This window comes from Geotrypetes seraphini, chromosome 1 (assembly GCF_902459505.1).
Source record: "Geotrypetes seraphini chromosome 1, aGeoSer1.1, whole genome shotgun sequence".
Taxonomy (NCBI): Eukaryota; Metazoa; Chordata; class Amphibia; order Gymnophiona; family Dermophiidae; genus Geotrypetes; species Geotrypetes seraphini.
The window spans coordinates 274,395,856-274,417,716 of NC_047084.1; the positions used below are offsets into that span (position 1 = coordinate 274,395,856).

The window sequence follows — 21,861 nt, forward strand, 5'->3', positions numbered from 1 at the left end:
CTTTGTGCCAGGTACAAAAAAAGTTTAATTGTGACCCTACTAGGGTCTTGCAAACCTTTTCTGCCATGCCACTAAACTCGGAGCTTCTGAGCATGCGCGGACGTTGACCAGTGACATAACACGCATGTGCATGATGTCATCACGTCGCTGCCTACGCATGCTCAGAGGCTCTGTAGATGTGGCTCTGAGCTTGGGGGCCTTCTAAAACCCGGAAAAACTGCCAGTTTTGGAAATCTCTCCATCACCCATGGAGGGGGGTGTCAGAGAGGAGGAGAGGCATCAGTGCTGGCAGTGACTGACTTGACTCTTTTATGGCACACCTGGAAATCACCATGGCACACAGTTTGTGATACACTGTACTACAGAAAGGCAGTGTATAAAATGCATGGGGCTTGACTTTATATTCTTAGAGCCACATGTGCAGTAATGGCTCTCTTTTAGAAAACTTTACTTTTGCCAGTGTTTAAACATGTTTCATCCAGCTACTGTTTGATGTACCAGAAAAAACTTTTTAAATATGTTGTTTTTTTTCTGGCAGCTGATGTACATGCCTTCAGTGCACTCATTTCAGCAGCCCCTGAAGTAAAAGAGAAATACAGTGAAAAGTGGGATCTTATTAAGGTAAGAACATTAATCCAATAGGTTGGCAATAGAAGTGGCATTTTATTTCTGACAGATTACAGAACTAGTTATGGTCAGTGCTTGATTTACCTATAAGCTAAATAAGTTACAGCTTAGGGCCTCACAAAAGTTATTTTTTTGTGTGGTGTGGGGGTGGCAATGAATTTAGGTAATATTTTAAGCATAAATATTTCTGTCTACACACACACTCTCACTCTCCACTCTCTCACGCCCCCCCTATAGTATAACATATTAGCTTGAAGCTGTGGACATCTTGTGTGCTTAGGAAAAGAAACACATGTTCATGGATAAAGTACACCCCTAGTTTATCTGGTTTTGGTGTCTCATCTCTTCTTTGTCATGTTATTATTCAAGACACTTAAAATTTCAATTTTTGTATGGTAGTGTTGATTCTTACATAGAACTATATTTAAGTTTATGTTATTAGGTAAAATTCACCCTTTCCTGGACTTGGTACTTTTAAGACTGTTTCGGATTATGGTATTTTCCTGTCTGCACTGTTGTAATATTTTGAGTATGGATCTTTTCGCAAAACTTGTGCACAGATCTCAGGTGGTCCAGAATGCAGTTGAAAGGCTTCAGTTTGAAATTTTGCTGTGACATCTGTTAATCAGATCTTCACTGGTTACCCATTAGGTCATATATCCAGTTTGCTTTAGTTTTCTGAGTGTTAAAGGGTCAGGAGCCAAAATACTTAAAACAGAAATAAAATAGTATACTTGGATGTTAGTTTCAGTCTGCTCAAACTGGTTACTATCTCTTCCCTTCTGTAGAATTTGTAATGTGTAGATGAAATGCCCCAGATTTTAGCTCTTCTATTTGGTACAATGAATTGTCCATTGAGCTTAAGATATACAGTAGCATCCTAAAGAAGTTAAGTGTGGGTGTAAATATGTGGGTATACACCCAATATGACTTTTGTTTTGTGCATATTTTAACTAGCAAATGATGGATGTAAATTTTTTTTTTAGTTATGTTGCATCAGGCACTATTGCCTGTTTAAGGGTCAGCCTAACAAAGGTATGTGTAGGGAGACATAATGCAGTGGCAACCATTCAGACAGTGCTGGCTGTTAAGTTTAAGACTACAGTGGCGAAAACAGAGACAGCAGAGGTTTGCACCCCTTCTGGCTGAAGATTAGTGTAGATTGCAGTGCAGATTGAGATTCAATCTTTATTTGCTCGTGTTGTATTCTAATCCTGGATCATTACAGTTATTTGTTAGTTCACAGAGAGAAATCTAATCTAATCTTTCCTCTTATATATCGCATTATCCCCATTTATATTGAAGCTCAGCATGGTTTACAATAAGATATAGATTAGCTGATCAACTAATCAAGTTGTACTTTAAACAGATACGTTTTTAGCTGTTTAAGAAATACTGAATAAGAATTAAATTTTCTTAACTGACATCGTAAGCCATTGCAAAGGTCAGTCAATATAAAAAGGTAGAACACGCAACCTGACCCTTAGATTGGACTCTTAATAGAAAGAAATATTAACGAGAATAATTAAGAATAACATCTTTGTCCTGATAAATGAAATATCAAAGGTACAATCAGATGATCTAATTGGCCATACATAAATTTATAATCTATACAAGAACTTAGGGCTCCTTTTAAGAAGGTGCGCTATTGTTTTTAGCGCACGCACTGGATTAGCACGCGCTACCAAAAAACTACCGCCTGCTCAAGAGGAGGCGGCAGCTGCTAGCGTGCGCAGCATTTTAGCGTGCGCTATTCCGTGCGTTAAGGCCCTAACGTGCCTTTGTAAAAAGAGCCCTTTAAACTTCACCCTAGATTCTTCCGGCAGCCAATGTAATGTTTTTAGCAAAGGAGTGACATGCTCAAATTTATTTTTATTAAATATCACTCTAATAACTATTTTGTAACAACTGTAATCTTTTTAAGTTAGTTTTGCTAACTCCATAATAAATTGAGTTGCAATAATCCAGTTGAGCTAATATAATTGAGCGAACAAGAGCAGTGAAATGACTTTGATAAAATAGTGAATGTACAGATTTTAGTCTCTGTAAGATGATACTTCCTGAGCAGGTTGCTAATCTGCGATTTAAAAGATAACCTTGGGGGGCATGGCTTGGAGGCGCAGCTCGATGGTCGGGTGAAAGTGAAGCTCCGCAGTAATAGGCTTAATGAAAGAGAAAATAAGCTATAAAAATTAGTTTTTTCAGTTATATTTACGAGCTCTGATCAGATTATGGCATCGGGTAAACAGATGAAAGGTGATATGGCTGGTACGGGTTTAGGTAGTGCAAAAAAGATCTAAGCCAGAGTCGGCGACTCCCTCGAAAGTGTCGGCCAAAAGAGGATAGCAGTGACATTTTATCAGAGCTTAGACAAATCAAAGAAATAGTTTCCGACAATGCACAAAAGCTTCAGGAGGTTAAAGATGAAGTCGCAAACCTCACAAAGCGTGTGGAGCTTATTGATGTCAAATTGGATCAGCTGGATGAGACGGAGATACAGCAATACAAAGTGGACAGGAAAAAAATGGATACACTGTCGAGAGACCTGGAGAACTGCATTAATAGAGAAAAAAGGAATAATTTAAGAATAATTGGGCTTCCGGAGGGAGTTGAAAAAAAATGGCCTGATTTCCTTCTTAGAAAACTTTCTCCCGAAGATCCTGCCTCTTACAACAAAGTTTCCACTGGAATTTGAGAGGATCCCTGCACGGAGAACAAATAACCAATTGGGGCCACGTCCATTAATTTTTAAATTACTGAGACATCAACAAGTTATGGAAGTTGTTCGGCTAGCGAAAGAAAACAAAAATTTAAAGTGTCAGGATTCAAAAATTCATATTGTGCCTGATTTTGCTAAGGCCACTACACATAAAAGGAAAAGGTTATTGGAGCTGCGCCCGAAGTTGAGAAATCTTGGTGCTAAATATGGTCTGCTTATCCTGCCATAATGAGGTTTACATATGCCAATAAGACATTGAACTTTGAGGAACCTGAAAAGTTACTGGAATTTTTGGATAACTGTGATGTCTTCGATATCTTCATGAAAAGATATATTGTTAAATTTATTATGGTGGATGCTGTTCCAGAAGAAAGGTTTTGAATGACAATTATTTTTAATGCATAGTTTGTTTTATTTTTCTGTGAAGTGTTGTTCAAAAGGAAAAAAAAAACCCAAATCTGGAGTTCTCCATAGGAAATGGGATTGATCGATGGATGGAATATTTTTTGAAATAACTGGTTTAACTGTCACTGATGCAAAGTTAAAGAAGATGAAATTTTCTTTAGAATGCTTCAATTGGACTGCTCAGGCTTTATGCAGATAAGGCTAGTCAATGAAGTTTTTTCTTATACAGTTTCAAAATATTTTCGAGCTGTAAGTAAGAGTAAGCGTGTGAGCTTAAAGGAATATGAAGCATATTTACAGTACTATTTCTTGCCGCTGATGAAATATAGGAAGTATGAAAGGGGCGTCATTTTAATTCTGCAGAAGGTCTTCAAGTTGTACCATACAAATGCTGTATACTGTGTAAATAAATGGTCAAATAAAAGGATCTATGAGTACCTGTGTTTTGAATTGCTGCACTGCTGAATTGCAAAAGTTTATTGGATATCAAGTTGGAGTTTATTCTTTCATATAATTTCACTCAATACAGATTACGAAGTCTTCAGTATGATTGAAAGGGAATCGGAGCTCAGAATTCAATAAGCGACACTCACAATTAATCTCTTAACAGAATATGAAACTCTGCCAGAAGATATTTTGGATGCAGCTTAAAATACGGAGATTTTACATTTGTGTGTTTCCCTGGGCGGGTCTTATCTTCTTGAACGTGGAAGGTTTTTTTTTTGTGAGGATTGAACCTCTATGGATTAAATTGTTTCCAATTGGGTCCAATCCTCAAATTTCTCTTTTTCACATTTTCCTATTTTACAGTTAAAATGCAACCTGGTACAAGAACGTGTATCATGGGAAAGCTTCCCGTTGAGGTCCCTTTTTTGCCTAGTTATCAATGGATTAGAGGGGTTTTCATCTATGCATTAAGAAGATTTATTTTTGAAGAATATAGTTTTCATTAGTATATGTTAAAAAAATAAATATATATATATATATATATATATATTATTTATACGATAGTTTAAAGGATTAGAAAATTCATTCTAGGATACTTAAATTAATGATTTTTTTTTCAAGAAATAAATATATAGTATTGATCGAGTTGGTAGAGGTAAATGAATGTGTGATAGCTTAATTAAGTTCTTATTAATTGTTAATTATATATATATAAGAATAAGAGATGATTTAATTGGACATTATTATATTTTAGGATGGATATGTTAGATATGTAGTCCTTATGAACTAGATGATTTAATAGATTAATCTATTTAACTGTGTGGGGGATTCATTGTTTATGGAATAATTTATATTATACTTCTTTCTAGATTTACTGTCATAAGATCAACATCTAAGAGTTTCTTTAATTTTCTAATGAAGCTTAAATCTATTTTAGAAAACTGATATATTTTAATATTATTAGTTATGGGAATAATATAACTTATTATAAATATGCAAAGACATTTCTATTTTAGCTTGTATAGGTTTTTAACTATCTTATCTTATTTGGATGCTTACAATTATTAGTAGAATTATTTTAAAAGGAAGGGTTTAAAGAAAGAATGAAGATATTGACAATTTAATAGAGATTGACTGATATAAGGGTATTCTGAAAATGGTAAGAAAAGCATTAACATTGAATATGTTCAAAAAAGGTATTATGTCTGACTTATGTAATTTAGGTATGTTAAAACTACATAGTTTGGAGATATGGGACAAATAAATATGTTTAATAATACAAAGAAGTTAAGTTCATATGGAAATTTGCATATTAGATATTTTATTGGACAATTTGCAAATTTGTTTTTTAAAATTTGTACTTAGATTTATATGGTACTCTGAATTATACTATAATATTATCTTTAGTGCTTTTAAGATATAAAAAGATTTTTTAAAGATGTAATATTCTGTAAGGATGCATAATTTAATAAATTGAAAGAAGTACCGTATTTGCCGGCGTATAAGACGACTTGGCGTATAAGACGACCCCCCAACTTTTACAGTTAAAATATAGAGTTTGTTATATACTCGCCATATAAGACTACCCCTTCTTCCGCACACCTTCTGCACAACAAATAAAACTTAAAAGAACATCAGAATTTATTTCAACAATTTTAATTAATTCACTAAAGCTGAATAGAACAATAAACCCATGGGAGCTGCCATGCTATTTGTTTTCTAAACTGTTAACCAAACTGAAACTGTCAATGATAGAAGGAAGATAACACTTAGAGGGAGAGAGCAAATGCCGGGCAAGTTCCTAGCAAGTTTGCTGGCATGACAGTTTCCCTTTAAAAGCCTTCAAAAGCCTCCTGTTCGCCCCCGCAACTTCCTTAAGGGCTAGACTCCACACACGGCCGCATGTGCGAGAGACGTAGTAAAGAGAAAAGGGGTGGGGCCAGAGCGCCGCTGCTTCCCGCTGCGCAGGATGAAGGAGCTGGCACCCTTGTCACACTGATGTCCCGCCATGGCCCCGCTGATGTCCCGGCAGGTTTACTAGTACCGTAAGCACCGTAAGGAGGTAAGGAAGGAGATGTTAGGGCATGTAAAGTAAGGGCATGTAAACCAGTGTTCTTCAACCTTTTTACACCCGTGGACCGGCAGAAATAAAAGAATTATTTTGTGGACCGGCAAACTACTAAGACCGAAATTTTTAAAAACTCATTTTCGCCCCATCTCCGCAAGCTCGGTCCCCACAAACCATCTGATCCCATCTGCACAAGCCTCAGTTATGATTTTATATTGAACGTATTTTATTAAAGTATAAAAAGAAACAATATTCTGTACAATTGTCATTTTATAAATATAAATATTCAGAACAAGGACCAACAAAACCCCTGTCTCCCCTCCCCTTCACATATTTCCCCTCTACTATCAAGAAAACTGAACAAGCCAAATTATTACAGAATGCTACACAGAAATATCATGCTAACAGAATACTGCAGTCACACATGACAGGAATAGTGTTAGGCTTTGCAGTCCACAGTTATGTCTCTAGCAGGATATATATTTCAAATCTGATATATTGTAATGACAAAATAGAAATAAAATGATTTTTTTCTACCTTTTGTGGTCTCTGCTTTCATCTTCTTTCCACTCTTCCTTCCAGCATCTGCCCATTCCATCCACTGTCTGGCCTCTCCCCCTTCCATATGTATCTGACTTCTTTCTATGCCCCTCTCCCCTTTCCATCCAGCCTGTGCCTCCTCTCTCCTTTTTACATCATTCATTCCAGCTTCACTGCTTTCTTCATTTTTATCTCTCCTACACCAGATCTAGCATCTTTATCCCTCTCTCATTTCTCTGCTAACCCCATTTCCAGCATCAATCTCTCTCTACTTTCTCATTCCTGTCTCTCCCCTTTCCCTCCTCTAATCTCCCTGCCAGCTGTTTCCTTCCTTTTTACCTTCTCCCTTCCCTCCTCCCCCCTATCCAACAGTAGCTCTCTTCCCAACTCTTTCCCTCTTCCCCTCCCAGCAGCATCTCTCTTTCTACCTCTCTCCAGGTGCAGTAGCAGCTCTCCCTTTATCCATCAGCTTCCCAGCCTCCAACAGTGGCTTCCTCTCCTTCCAGCAGCTCTCAGTACTTGCCTGCAGCAGTGATTTCCTTAGGCAGCCTTGGGTCCGTTGCCGCCTCTGAGGAAAGGGGAAGTTGCCAAAGTGAATCACTGCCCTGGTAAGTACAGAGCTGTTAGGAGAGGAGACAGCCACTGTTGAAGGCTCCCCATGATCTTACTCCTGCTGTGCCCTGCACATTCGCGACCCCCCCCCCCCCCCCAAGCCGGCAAAAACAGCTTTGCACCGCAGGCCCAGCCGCCCAAGACGAGTCGGAGGCCCCTACCCGCCGCATCCTGCACATGGGCAGACTCAGTACAAACGCTGCTGATGGCCCCAATCGACACGCTGACCTCCCCGCGCACGCTGACCATCTTCTCTCTGCCTGCACTTTCCCTTCGGCCCTCTTCGGCGACTCAGCAGGGGCAGCGATCAAGACAGGCTGCAAACGTCGGGACCTTCCCTCTCTGAGTCCCGCCTATTTTGTTTCAACTTCCTGTTTCCGCATAGGCGAGACTCACAGAGGGAATGACCGCCTGTCTTGATCGCCCGAGGCTGGGAGGAACAGAAGATTTCTGCAAACACCATCGGGGCAGAAAATTTAACGGGTCCATCTCGCCGGTCCTGTGCGGACCGGCAGGAATTTTCTGCGGACCGGCACCGGTCCGCGGACCGGCGGTTGAAAAACTGTGATGTAAACAGTACCCGGAGTATAAGACGACCCCCGACTTTGGGGAGGATTTTAAGGTACTGAAAAGTCATCTTATACGCCGGCAAATACGGTAGATTTAGTCTATGATAAACATAGTATTAGATAGCTTATTGTAATCAAATGATGAGATTTTTTAATTTGCCTGTAAGGAGTTTCTCGTCACCTGGTTTCACATGTGTGTTTCCAAGTTTTTACTATTAAATTGGGTGGGAAAGGTAGGGGAGGGAGGGGGATATGGGAAGAGGGGATTAAAAGGGGGGAGGGATTTTATTTCAAGTTTTAAATTTGGGAAAAATGAATACTTAGTGAAAAAATCATTTTAACTGGAATTACTGGATGATGTTTTTATGCTTCATATTTAAATTGTATAATGGATTTTAAAATATTTTCATTAAATGTTAACGGCCTCAACCATCCGATTAAAAGGAAAACCCACTATTGTTTTTAAAACAACAGAAAGCGGATATTTGCTATATCCAAGAGATGCATTTGTCTGCTATAGAATCTAAAAAACTAGAAGGAGGATGGGTGAAGTATTGTTTCTTGCCCCTGCTGTAAGAAAGAAGGCTGCAGTAGTTATTTAGTGAATAGGAAAAGTACTGCATTGTTCAATTTGGTTGATTCAGATCCTTTAGGTAGATGTTTACATGTAAACATGAGCATGGGAAATACTACTATGGTGCTTTTTAATATATATGCCCCTAATTTGAATTAAAATGAGTTTTTTAAATCTCTACAACAATTGATACTACCACTGGCTGCTTCTAACTTAGTAGTGGCTGGGGATTTTAACGTTGTTAGTAAAATTATGAAATCATTAGGATTAGATAATTTTGTACAGTCTTGTAATTTGAAAGATATTACATTACATTACATTAGTGATTTCTATTCCGGCATGGCAAATAACTTCATTTTGATGGGCGGGAATTTTCTTTTTGCTCTCATGTTCACAAATCCTTTTCAAGGATAGATTACATTTTTGTTTCGGACCAACTAACTCAACAGATAACAAGCCTCTATTGATCCAATTATTTTGTCTGATCATGGAGGGGTGTGGATTGAATTTAAAATTGTTGATCAGGATAATAGTAGACCTGTATGGAGATTTGATAATACATTGCTTGTGGGTCCAAAATTTTGTGGTGATTTTCAGTTAAAAATGAATGAATATTTTCAAATTAATAATATAAAAGGAATCTCTATGGAAACTTTGTGGAATTCTTTTAAGGCAACCATGAGAGGACAGATTATTTCACTTTCAGCATATATTAAGAAACAGGTTAAATTGCAATATTCCATTCTGGAAAAAGAAATTAAGGTATTGGAATTGAAATTGAAATTGATTGAAAAATGGGAACATTCTACATTCCAAGCTCTTTTAAAAGTTAAATGTAAATATAATGAGATTTCTTCTAAATTGGTTAGGAAAGATTTATTTTCTCAGCAAGCTTTGTATTATGGAAACTCAAATAAGGCTGGAAGATTATTGGCGAATTATCTTAAAGCAAAACAAAAAGAAAGACAAAAATTATTGTAATTAAAAACGAGAAAGGGGATGCTTGCTCTCAAGTTGGACCCATTTTGAAACTATTTTTAAATTTTTGTAAAGCTCTTTATTTTTCTGAGCCTTATTTAGACAAAGAAAAAGATGGTTTAGGGTTTTTAAAGAGCAACAAAAAAGGAAGGAGGGATCCAACCTTGTCTGCAGAAAAAACCAACCAGGAACAAACAAAAACCAACTACAGATGTGTACAAGATGCAGGCAGAATTTATTGTGACAAATATAAATTTATAAAAACCTTTTTACCAAACAAGGGGCCCGACACGGTCCGTGTTTCGGACAAACCTTCGTCAGGGGTCCAATATGCAAAAAGGTTTGAAAAATATGCCACAAAAAAATACAGAATAAAAAATCATAAACCAAAAGGTCCAATACGCCGAGAATCGCCAACTCCTGTAAAGAGTCTCACAAAGTCTCATCAAGTTCAAATGTAATTTCCTGATGCACTTGTTGTAAGATGTAAAAATGAATAAAGAATTTAAAAAAAAAAAAAGATAACCTTGAATCTAAAATGACTCCAAGGACTTGAAATGATTTGTCAAGAGATAATTTTTCACCTGTCTCAAACAAAATTTTATCCGGAAAATTAGGGGAATCCAGTCTGAACTATAACAACTTTGTTTTAGTGGGATTTAATTTAATCAGAAATTGGGTAGATCAGTTTAATAATCTAGAAATACATGAAATAATCTTCATTGTAAAATTAAGATCTAGATTAACTTCTTGCAAAATAAAAATGTCATCAGCATAAGTGAAAAGAAATTCATCTGAGCCTAAATGTAGAGTGCATAAAGAAGTCAAATAAATATTGAACAGTGTGGGCGACAAAGGAGATCCCTAGGAACACCACAGCCCAGAGACCATGATTTAGGCATTTTACCTACAGAATGCACTACATAAGATCTTGAAGCTAAAATCCCATGAAACCATTTCAGAACTTTTCCACTGATTATCTAATTGAGACAAGAGGAATAACAGAATTGTGTGATTTACTACAGAGTTTCTCAACATGCAGTATGCATAACTTTAGGAGTAAGGGAAACATCAGGTAAGGGGAACTTGCTGGGAGGAGACTAAGGGGCATGGAGACACAAGGGGACTGGGTGGCACGAGGGCAAAAGCTGAGGGCAATATAGAGGTGCCACAAGGCGAGGGGGATCAAATGGAGGCTCAAGGGATGATAGCCCAGGAGGGGGCCGGTAGGGCTAGAAAACCCAGAGGAAAAGCGGGGAAGTGGGGCGGCGGGAATGTGGGGAAACCGAAAGCTACGAGGGTAAAGGCTGAGGGCAAAGCAGAAGCACAGGGAACAGAACTGCCCAAAATTCAAGGGGAGGCGACCCAGGTAAATACAGAAGTGGAGGAAAAACAACGGGACCTACGGTGCTTATACGCAAATGCAAGAAGCCTCATGGCCAAGATGGGTGAACTAGAGGTCGTGGCCAAGGGGGAGGACCTGGATATAATTGGAATTACAGAAACATGGTGGACAGAGGAGAATCAATGGGATGTGGCGCTGCCGGGGTACAAGCTCTACAGGAGGGACAGGACCCACAAGAAGGGGGGAGGCATAGCAATATATATAAAGGACTCTATCTACTCGGTCGGGATGGATATGGCAACGAAGGCAGAGGGGCTGGAATCACTATGGGTCAAATTGCCGGGAAACAAGGGTGCAGGCATAAAACTGGGGCTGTACTATCGCCCACCTGGTACGCCGGAAGGAGTCGGACACGACTTGGAAGCTGAACTGAGACAAGAATGCAGGACTGGAAGTGTAACAGTGATGGGGGACTTCAACTACCCGGGGATTGACTGGAGTACGGGTCACTCCAACTGCGCTAGGGAAACAGGATTTGTAGAAGCTGTGAGGGACTGCTTCATGGAGCAACTAGTCAGGGAACCGACGCGAGGGAGTGCTACTCTTGACCTCATCCTAAACGGATTAGGGGGGCCTGCAAGAGGGGTAGAAGTGGGAGAACCACTAGGCAGCAGTGACCACAATGCGATCAGATTCACATTAGAAAGGGGGACACCCACAGTAAGGAGGACCGCAACAACTGCGCTCAACTTCAGGAAAGGGAACTATGCTGCTATGAGGGAAATGGTGGGGAGGAAGCTCAGAAACATCCTTAGGATGGAGACTGTAGGAAGCGCCTGGACCCTATTCAGGGACACCCTGCAGGAAGCACAAAGAATGTACGTCCCCAGTTTCAGGAAAGGCGGCAAGAACAAGCGATCAAAGGACCCGGTTTGGATCTCAACAGAGGTAAAGAGGGCAATAAATGACAAAAAAGTATCCTTCCGGAGATGGAAAAAGGAACCAACGGAGGAAAATCACCAGGCGCATAGGAAATGCCAAAAGGAATGCCACCGGGAGGTTAGAAAAGCAAAAGGGAACTACGAAGAGGGGCTGGCCAGGGAGGCGAAGAACTTCAAGGCATTCTTCAGTTACGTAAAGGGGAAGCGACCAGCGAGAGAGGAGGTGGGGCCGTTGGACGATGGGGATAGGAAGGGAGTGATTAAGGAGGATAAAGAGGTAGCTGAGAGGTTGAACACGTTCTTCTCGTCGGTTTTCACGAGAGAAGACACATCTAACATACCGGATTCAGAGGAGCTCATAAGTGGGGAACAGGCTGAAAAATTGGAACACATAGAGGTAAGTAAGGAGGATGTCCTCAAACAGATAGACAGGTTAAAATGTGGCAAATCGCCGGGCCCAGACGGGATCCACCCAAGGGTTCTGAAGGAACTAAAACAAGAAATAGCGGGCACAATCCAGCATGTTTGCAACCTATCCTTGAAAACTGGTGAGGTACCAGAGGACTGGAAACTGGCGAATGTCACACCTATCTTCAAGAAGGGATCGAGGGGTGACCCCGGAAACTACAGGCCGGTGAGCCTGACTTCAATTATAAGGAAGATGGTGGAAGCTATGATCAAAGATGGTATTTGCGAGCACATCGAGAGAAATGGCCTACCGAGAACAAGCCAGCACGGATTCTGTAAGGGAAGGTCATGCTTAACGAACCTTTTGTACTTCTTTGAGGGAATAAGCAGTCGGGTGGACAATGGGGAACCCATAGACATCATTTACCTCGATTTTCAAAAGGCTTTCGACAAGGTGCCACATGAAAGGCTGCTTAGGAAGCTGTGGAACCACGGGGTGGGAGGGGATGTGCACAGATGGATCGAGCACTGGTTGTCGGGTAGACTGCAGAGGGTCGGAGTAAAGGGACAATACTCTGACTGGCGGGGAGTCACGAGCGGTGTGCCACAGGGATCGGTGCTGGGGCCGTTACTCTTCAACATATTTATCAATGACCTGGAAAAGGAGGCAAAGTGCGAGGTTATAAAATTTGCAGACGATACCAAACTGTGCGGCAGAGTTAGATCCAGGGAGGAGTGTGAGGACCTGCAAAGGGACCTGGACAAGCTGGAAGACTGGGCAAACAAATGGCAAATGCGCTTTAACGTGGAAAAATGCAAGGTCATGCATATAGGGAAAAAGAACCCGTTGTTCAACTACAAATTGGGGGGGAGATTGCTGGAAGACAGCAGTCTAGAGAGAGACTTGGGTGTGCTGGTGGATGCATCAATGAAGCCATCTGCGCAGTGCGCAACAGCCTCGAAAAAAGCCAACAGGATGCTGGGCATCATAAAGAGGGGCATAACAACCAGGACGCGGGAAGTCATCATGCCATTGTATCGAGCGATGGTGCGTACACATCTGGAATACTGCGTTCAATATTGGTCGCCGTACCTCAAGAAGGATATGGCAGTACTTGAGAGAGTCCAAAGAAGAGCAACGAAACTGGTAAGAGGGCTGGAACACTGCCCATACGCCGAGAGGTTGGATAGGCTGGGGCTCTTCTCTCTGGAAAAAAGGAGGCTCAGGGGAGATATGATAGAGACCTTCAGGATCATGAGGGGCATAGAGAGGGTGGATAGGGACAGATTCTTCAGGCTGAAAGGGAAAACAGGTACGAGGGGGCATTCGGAGAAACTGAAGGGAGATAGGTTCAAAACAAAGGCAAGGAAGTTTTTTTTTCACCCAAAGGGTCGTGGACACCTGGAATGCGCTACCGGAGGAAGTGATCAGGCAGAGTACGGTACAGGGATTCAAACAGGGATTGGACGGATTCCTGAGGGATAAAGGGATCGTGGGATACTGAGAGAGGTGCTGGGATGTAACAAAGGTATAGAAAGCTAACCAGGAAATAAGTATAGAAACCCAACCAGGTCGTGCATGTGCAAGACCGGAGGGTTAGGACTTCGATGGGAAGATAGGACTCAATGGGAAACCAAGGTGGCAAGGGGGCCCCTTCTAGTGATTCAGACAGGTCGTGACCTGTTCGGGCCGCCGCGGGAGCGGACTGCTGGGCAGGATGGACCTATGGTCTGACCCGGCGGAGGCACTGCTTATGTTCTTATGTTCTTAAGTGAACCGCTTATTAGAGATATGCAGCACTGTGTGGTTCTCCTGCCCCCTTCCTCCTTAATGGCCGCCGGGGATTCCATGCCCTCCTTCCTGCCCCTCCAGCTGCTTATCTCCCTCTGCCAAAGCCAACTCGGAAGGCTTCCCTCTGATGTCAGAGCTGATGTTGGAAGGAAGCCTTCTTGGTCATTGGAGGATCCTAGTTACCTCCTTCCAGTTGGCCTGCTCCTTCCTGCTTTCAGTCGCACAAGGACGTGGGTAGTGGCTCTTGCACACTGCACGTAGCTGACCCGGAAGCCTTCTCTCTGATGTCAGAGGGAAAGCTTGTGGATCAGCCACATGCAGTGTGTAAAAGCCGCTGCCCACATCCCTGTGCAGCTGAAGGCAGGAAGGAGCAGCCCAGCTGGACGCAGTGAGTGCGGCCCGCAGCCAATCACAGAGCGGCGCATGACCAGGCAGGAAGCGCAAAGGTCACACTCCTCCATTCTCTGCTTTGCAACTGAAAGGCAGCCGTCCAGCAGCAGACCGCATTGGACCACCACCTGTTAAAAAAAAGATACGGGGGGGGGGGGGCTGTGGGCTTCCCAGCACCAGACCACCAGACGAACCTACATGTAGAGGAGGAAAAACCAAGAAGAAAAAAAATTCTGAACCAAATTTTTTTTTCTTGGCTTTTCCTCCTCTACAGGTGGATGCGTCTTATAGAGCGAAAAATACAGTAATTTATCTTGAAAATTGTAGAAATTCTATTTTTTATGTTGGAGGTCCATCAATGTGGAATACTCTTTCAAATCGGATTAGAGCAATAAAAGATCTTAAAATATTTAAAACTATGTTAAAAAACATTTTTGTTTCAGGCAGCCTTTGAAACTTGATCTGTTGCACTGCTGCTGTTTACCAGGTGTTAGATGGCTCAAATATCATTAAGGTTATGAGGAATCTGATATAAATAGAAATAACAAAAATAAATGAATCTGAACTGAATTTTATAATGCAATTTATTTTATGGATTGTTTTATTTTAGGCAATGACTATATTATATTGATCAAATCTGTTCATGTTTAATTGTATTCTACCTAGAGCTTATTGATAAGAGCGGAATATAAATATTTTGTTTGATAACTACATTTGATGAGTTGAGATAATAGTTTCATTAATTTGTATGTGCTGTAGAAATTCTCCACTCCTTTTTCAAAGAGGAATCAAATGGACCACATTGCCACAGAAATGAGGATTAAAAAGTGATATCTTAAGTGGAAGACTACAAAGAATTGTCTTTTCTTACCCAATTTTATGGGGTTTGATATAGACTGGGATTGGCCTATTTGAACTGTGTTCTTTTTAAAGAAGTATTGTGATAGTTATACACTGTAAAAATGGTATTGCCTAATTTTGGCAATGGGTAACTTAATTACTATATTATGACTTTCTGATAAGCTCTGACAGTATGTTTTATTTTAATAGGAGCTGCTGCAGCAAATGGTTGAGCAGAAGGTGCAGCCAAATTTGTTGACTTTCAATGCAGTATTGAAGAGTTTGAGGAGATGTGGTGCCCTAAGCAAGTTATGTGCCTTGCAGACATTAAGTGAAATGAAAGCCTTAAACATAGGTAAGAGAAATTCCAAAAGTCCTGCAGATAACCCAAAATTCAAAATTATTTTCCAATTTACAACATGTATTTTTGAGTGAGTTTATTAACTAAGGGTAAAAAGTAGGGATAGAGCAAAAGAAAAGAAACTGGAACAAAAGATTCTTCAAAAGAGATGTTAAAAAAAAATGGTCAACATGCACTGTGTGTACAAAATCGCAAGACTACCATATGCACTTGAATATAAACCATAAATATAAATTGAGGTGACCTCCCCATCCCCAAAACAAACAAACAAAAAAAAGAGGGTAAAAGGTTGACTTGAATATAAACTGAGATTCCAGTGCAATAGGGATGGTATGCTGAACTATGAGTCTTCCATCCACTCCACTGACATTGCAGGAAATACTGAACACTGTTTTCAGCACCTCCTCCTCCCTTCTCTCTGTTGCCCCCAGTCAGTTATTGCTTCTGCAAGCAAGCCTGCAGGAGCAACTTTGATCTGCTCGGTTTTCTTTTTTGGTTTTTGTGCAGGACTTCTCGTTCCCGTAAAGCTACGTGTGTGAGAGGCACAGACTTTGTGTGAGAGGCGCAGACTTTGGTCTGCAACTGGCAGGTAGATCCTGTGGGGACCTGCTCAGCCAGCCTGCTTGAACTGTAGAGCTCGGGATTTTCTCCTGCTATTTGACTTACCCCTTGACTTGATCAGGAGTGCTAGCACAGGCTGTACAGACACCAAGTGCATTTCTTCGGAGCGCACACAGTGTCGGCTGCCTCTCTCTCCTCTCCTTACAGTGTTCAGCTCAGTCTGGCAGTGGCCTGATATCAATTATATCAGGCTCCTATATTTGGAACCTCTCCAAGAGTTCAAATAGTAAAATATTAGTTAGAGAGGTTCTAAAGTCTCTTGACCCACAGACCTCAGAAATGCCTAGGGGTATGTTCATTTATCTTCAAAGAACATACGGACCAAAAACGGCACCCATAGTCGTCATAGGTCACTATAATGTTAATTAGTTTTATTTATTCGATAACTTATATAAATATTTTAAGTATCAAAAAGTACTCATCTTTTGTTCTCATCTACGCGGGTGGGGGTAGGCACTCCGACATAGACTATGTTTCGCCCACACGGGCTGTATCAAGGAATCCCCCTGCAATAGTAACATTTTATTAAAGTTATTTAGCTTTATAATGATTTTAAAGCAATAAGATAGAAAAAGCATTCTACAGTACCTTATATCCAGCGACTCATGCTTCCCGCTGTAGAGTTTTAAGTCAGGAAAACATGGCCGCGGCGTTTGAAGCTATAAATAGCTATACTTGTTTCTAACGTAATGACGTACATCTAGCGTCAGACACACCTCCTGTCCGATTTCCCCACTATATCTTAATAAAGAACCTCATTCAAATTAAAGAGAACCACTCGATTTCAGCGTTAAGTCCTAAGGGTATAACAGTAGATCTACAGATTAAACACTGTTATACCCTTAGGACTTAACGCTGAAATCGAGTGGTTCTCTTTAATTTGAATGAGGTTCTTTATTAAGATATAGTGGGGAAATCGGACAGGAGGTGTGTCTGACGCTAGATGTACGTCATTACGTTAGAAACAAGTATAGCTATTTATAGCTTCAAACGCCGCGGCCATGTTTTCCTGATTTAAAACTCTACAGCGGGAAGCATGAGTCGCTGGATATAAGGTACTGTAGAATGCTTTTTCTATCTTATTGCTTTAAAATCATTATAAAGCTAAATAACTTTAATAAAATGTTACTATTGCAGGGGGATTCCTTGATACAGCCCGTGTGGGCGAAACATAGTCTATGTCGGAGTGCCTACCCCCACCCGCGTAGATGAGAACAAAAGATGAGTACTTTTTGATACTTAAAATATTTATATAAGTTATCGAATAAATAAAACTAATTAACATTATAGTGACCTATGACGACTATGGGTGCCGTTTTTGGTCCGTATGTTCTTTGAAGATAAATGAACATACCCCTAGGCATTTCTGAGGTCTGTGGGTCAAGAGACTTTAGAACCTCTCTAACTAGTGGCCTGATATGGCAGCTGAAGATTCAGCTTTTTTGATGGCAGAGGTCCTCTTCAGTTTCCACCTACCCCTATAGGAGCTGAGGCAAGATGTAGCACTTCTTCCCAGCATCTGGTCTGCGAGTAGGGCTTTCACAGCCCACAGGCCGTTCTGGGGGTGGGGTGTGAGGAAGTCTGAATTTGTTGTTTTTGGAAGTTGAATTTGAAGTAGCCATGTTCCCCGCTGCTCCAAAATCTAAAATCGCTGGGTTTTTCTGGCCTCTGGTGAAGTTAACTGTGTTTTCAGCAGGAAATCTTGAGTGTTGGCCATCTTAGATTTTTCCCAATTTAAATTTTAAGTTCTACAACATCTTTTAAAAGCCTCGTTTTTGCTTCTAACCATCAGGAATGGAGTCCTCCAACTCCAGTAACATGAATTCATGTGAAATTTGTTCTGGTTGAACACCAGAAGAACGCTTTTGTGCCTTGTGTTCTGCTGTGCAAGACGGGAAGGCATAACCTCAGAGTCAACCTCTGACCACCTCTTTAAGACTGCTAAAAGATTAATGGGATGGTTGGGGGATGGTTTTAGCCTCTCGGAGTCCCAGAGTGCAGTGCCTGTGCCTAGTAAGAATGCTGATGGCCCCAGATTGAAAAGAAGGCGCTCTAATCCTCCTATATTACAGGGTTCTCAGTCCTCTATGACCTTTATATCTGACTTTGTGAACTTGCTCTGAGAAGCCTATGTTGGTGGTGCTAGTGCGCCTTCTGGGTCAGCTGGAGAGTGGCGGCAGTGCAGCCTTCCTGGGACCAGGAGTTCCAGCAAAGATTTGCTATGCCTAAAGTGGACTGTCTGGTGGCTCAAGTGACAAAGCGTACATCCCTACCCAGCGAAGGAAGCCTGGTGCTTAAAGATCAAAAGGATCGAAGACTGGACATGTTGCTCAAGAGACAGTTAGCTTTGACTTTGGTGGTTAAGGATGCTGCGGCGGCCTCTTTTGTTGCCCAAGCATGCCACTCTAGAATTGCATAGCTCAGATGTGGCGACTTCAGAGCTGTTGCTGGTAGGAGTGGACTATGTGGCTCTGTATGACCTGCTTAGGATAGTGGGCAAAGTCTCTGCTTATTGTGTATCTGCCAGATTTTGTGGATCAGACATTGGGCTAGGGACTCTACATCCAAAGCTACTCTCAGTAGTCTCCCTTTCAGGGGCCAAATGTTATTCAGCCAAGCTAGACATCATAAAACCCCGTTGAAAACTCAACTCTTTAAAAAAAAAATTTTTAACCCCTCCTTTTGTAGTTTTCCTTGATTGTCTCATTTGCCTTCAATTATTTTATTTCCATCCCTACATTCCGTATTGGTTCTGTTTGTCATGTATTTGGTATATTAATTTTTGTTCCCCTGTACATTGTCATAAACTGTTTTTAGAATTGTGCATCGCCTTGAATATATGATTAGGCGATCAGTCAAATTTTAAATAAACTTTAATCTCATGACTAGCATCCAGGTCTACCGTCCATAGTTGCTTCCAGACAGCAGACCTCAGGCTGCAAGAGGGCAAACCTGTGGGTCCTTTTGAGGCTTGCACTGTTTGCGCCTGTTCTCTTCTGGATCCTTGTCCCAGAGATCCTTTCAGAGCCCACAGCAGAAATTCACTGGGAACAGAAAATCCCAGGGCTCCACCTCTTGCCCATCTGTCTAGATTCAGAATGTCTCACCTATTGCACTGGAAAAAAAGATTATGTACTTAACCATGGTAAGCACTTTTCCAGTAGATAGGTGAAACATTCTAGACTCCTGCCATGTCCTTCCTGTGCCTTCCTACTGTCTCAATCTGCATATGCTTTTTCAAGTTGTTTCTTGGATGCCTGTCAGCCCTTAGTTCTTGGAAGAATACTATATATATGTTACTTTTTTCTGCAGGAGTTGTTTCTGAGCTCCTTTGAGGCCTTTGTTGGCTGTTTGCAGTTGATGTTCTAATGTTACATCTTGAGCAGAATGGTTGTTGCTGAACTTGATTGCCATAGGTGTCTCTACTTCAAGTTTATTAAGTGGCTCTTGTTGCTTGGGTATTAACTGTAAGTGGAGCTAATGAGCCCAGTGAAGTACAGCACAGCAGAGAATTCATGAGGATGAGATGTCAATAATTCAGCCACAGGTGTAAAGTTCAAAGTTCATTTTATTAGTAGTAGCATTGCGAAGACTCGACACTGACTGTTTCAGCAACTATGCCTTTGTCAAGCGTCTCAAAGACTGATTTTTCTATCACATGAATAGAGCATTAAGCGCAAGTCAATGTTTGGAGCGAGCAGAGCAAAAAATGGAGTCCAAAGCAAAGCTAATGGTCATGAGTGAAGTACAGCAGGGTAAAGTGGATTCCTTCTGCAGATGGCACATGGCCCTGGGGACACAACCCATCTGTCTATAATGTCTCACCTATCTACTGGAAAAGAGCTTACCAGGGTAAGTGCATAATCTCATTTTATAACTCAGGTCATAGTTTCTTTCAAATTTTGGTCCGTTTGCTCTCAAGATTCAAAACGCTAAAGTTAACATCTTAAGTTTTACACTAGAGGCCTATGAGATACTGAATAAATCTCAGAGCAAAGCAATCACTGGCTCTTAATTAGTGCCCTGTAATAACCCTAAAATGTACAAGAACCCATTTACTGTGCAGCTTACTGAAATCACACTGAAGAAATTGAGCTGTCGGTGAAAAATCTATAACCTAAATAACGTCAAAAGAATGCTTCAAAAAGAAGATATGGAAAAAAAATAATCCCTCTTAAAAGGGACCATCAGTCAGAAAAACTGGCTCCTCGTGTCCTAAGATCAGACTGTTCATGCGACCTTTCATAGTGGACATGATCTGTTCCCCAAAATAATGCATATAAGACCCCTTTTACAAAGCCTCAATATCTATTCCCAGCATGGCAAATCAACGAAACCCATAAAAATTTCTATGAGCTTTGTCACATTTGCCACTCTGGCTTTGTAAAAGGGGCCCATAGGGAGGTTTCTTTCTTTTTGAAATTGTAAAATAAAATTTCAATCAAAAACTTAAGGGTTTTTTTTCATAAGTAAAAAAAAAAAAAAGTCACAATAAAAAGTATTACTTTCTTGATGTTGTTTATATATAGCAGTTCATCCAAACAAATGGGTTCTTTTAATTATGTGTCAACTTCAGGAAGAGGGCTACGAGACACAGCTCTTCAACAGATAGGAAAGGTAGCAAGATAGTGACAACAAAAGCAGGTAAGTCAGAGGGAAATAATTAGAAAACCAATGGTGACATTAGCATTTGGCTATTAATTCCAGAAATGGGAAAATCCATCATATTTCGGCCACTTGTGCTACAGCCGAAAAATGAATGACTTTCCCATTTTCTGAATGTGCCCACATGCTAATGTCGCCATTGGTTTTCTGATTATTTCCCCCTGCTTATCTGCTTTTGTCGTTACTATCTTGCTACCTTTTCTATCTGTTGAGGAGCTATGTCCTGCAGCCCTCTTCCTGAAACTGACATCATTGATAGTAACTTAAATATACTGTTTCAAAAGCTCCTCTTTTGAAGCATTTATTAAGATGGAAAATAAAGTGTATCCCAGCCCTTTATCTCAGATGACTCCTTTTCAGAAAAAAAATCCCTTGTGGTCCAAGTGAGCCCAAACCCATTGCCTCACCATCACCACTCACTTTAGATCAGGAGACAGGAGTGAAAAATGGCAGCACCTGAGCCCTAGCAGTATATCAGAATACACTACTAGCAGGGTCAAAATAAGGGCATGTTAGAAGTTGTTCCACTAGAGATCCAGTTCCATCTTTTTTTCAAATCTGGCATCAAAAAAAGAGACAAAGGGATGGAACTGTACCCATATTTATGAAAAAGTCTTATCAAATATCAAATGCCAAAACATGGACTGGGTCGGGTCTGCAACACAGATTGAACTTGATAAATGATAAAGACTTTTTATTGACTTTTTAATAAATATTCATTTTATCTTTGGTTGATGGGTACAGTTCCATCCCCACTCCTTTATTGTTTGATTATTCCTCATAAGGTTAGTTTCCTTGGTTATTGGTATTGGAATTTTTCAAGTACCTTTCTTATTTCTAATCTTAATGTATATTTTCTGTAAACCGCTTAGAACCTAACGGATGTAGCGGTATATAAGAAATAAATTACATTACATTACATTGCTGAGCAGAAAAAGAGGACTTTGCTGGACCACAAG

General features: G+C 40.6%; 1 protein-coding gene across 3 annotated transcripts in view; it reads left to right on the forward strand.

The window, feature by feature from the left end:
• The window catches only part of PTCD3 (pentatricopeptide repeat domain 3), a 137,751-nt gene that overhangs the window by 65,292 nt on the left and 50,598 nt on the right, over positions 1-21,861 (forward strand). For all 3 annotated transcript variants that reach the window (XM_033951891.1, XM_033951883.1, XM_033951902.1), the window contains 2 exons: positions 539-621; positions 15,466-15,610. In XM_033951891.1, coding sequence (XP_033807782.1) covers positions 539-621; positions 15,466-15,610 — 228 coding nt within the window. The remainder of the gene's footprint in view (positions 1-538; positions 622-15,465; positions 15,611-21,861) is intronic.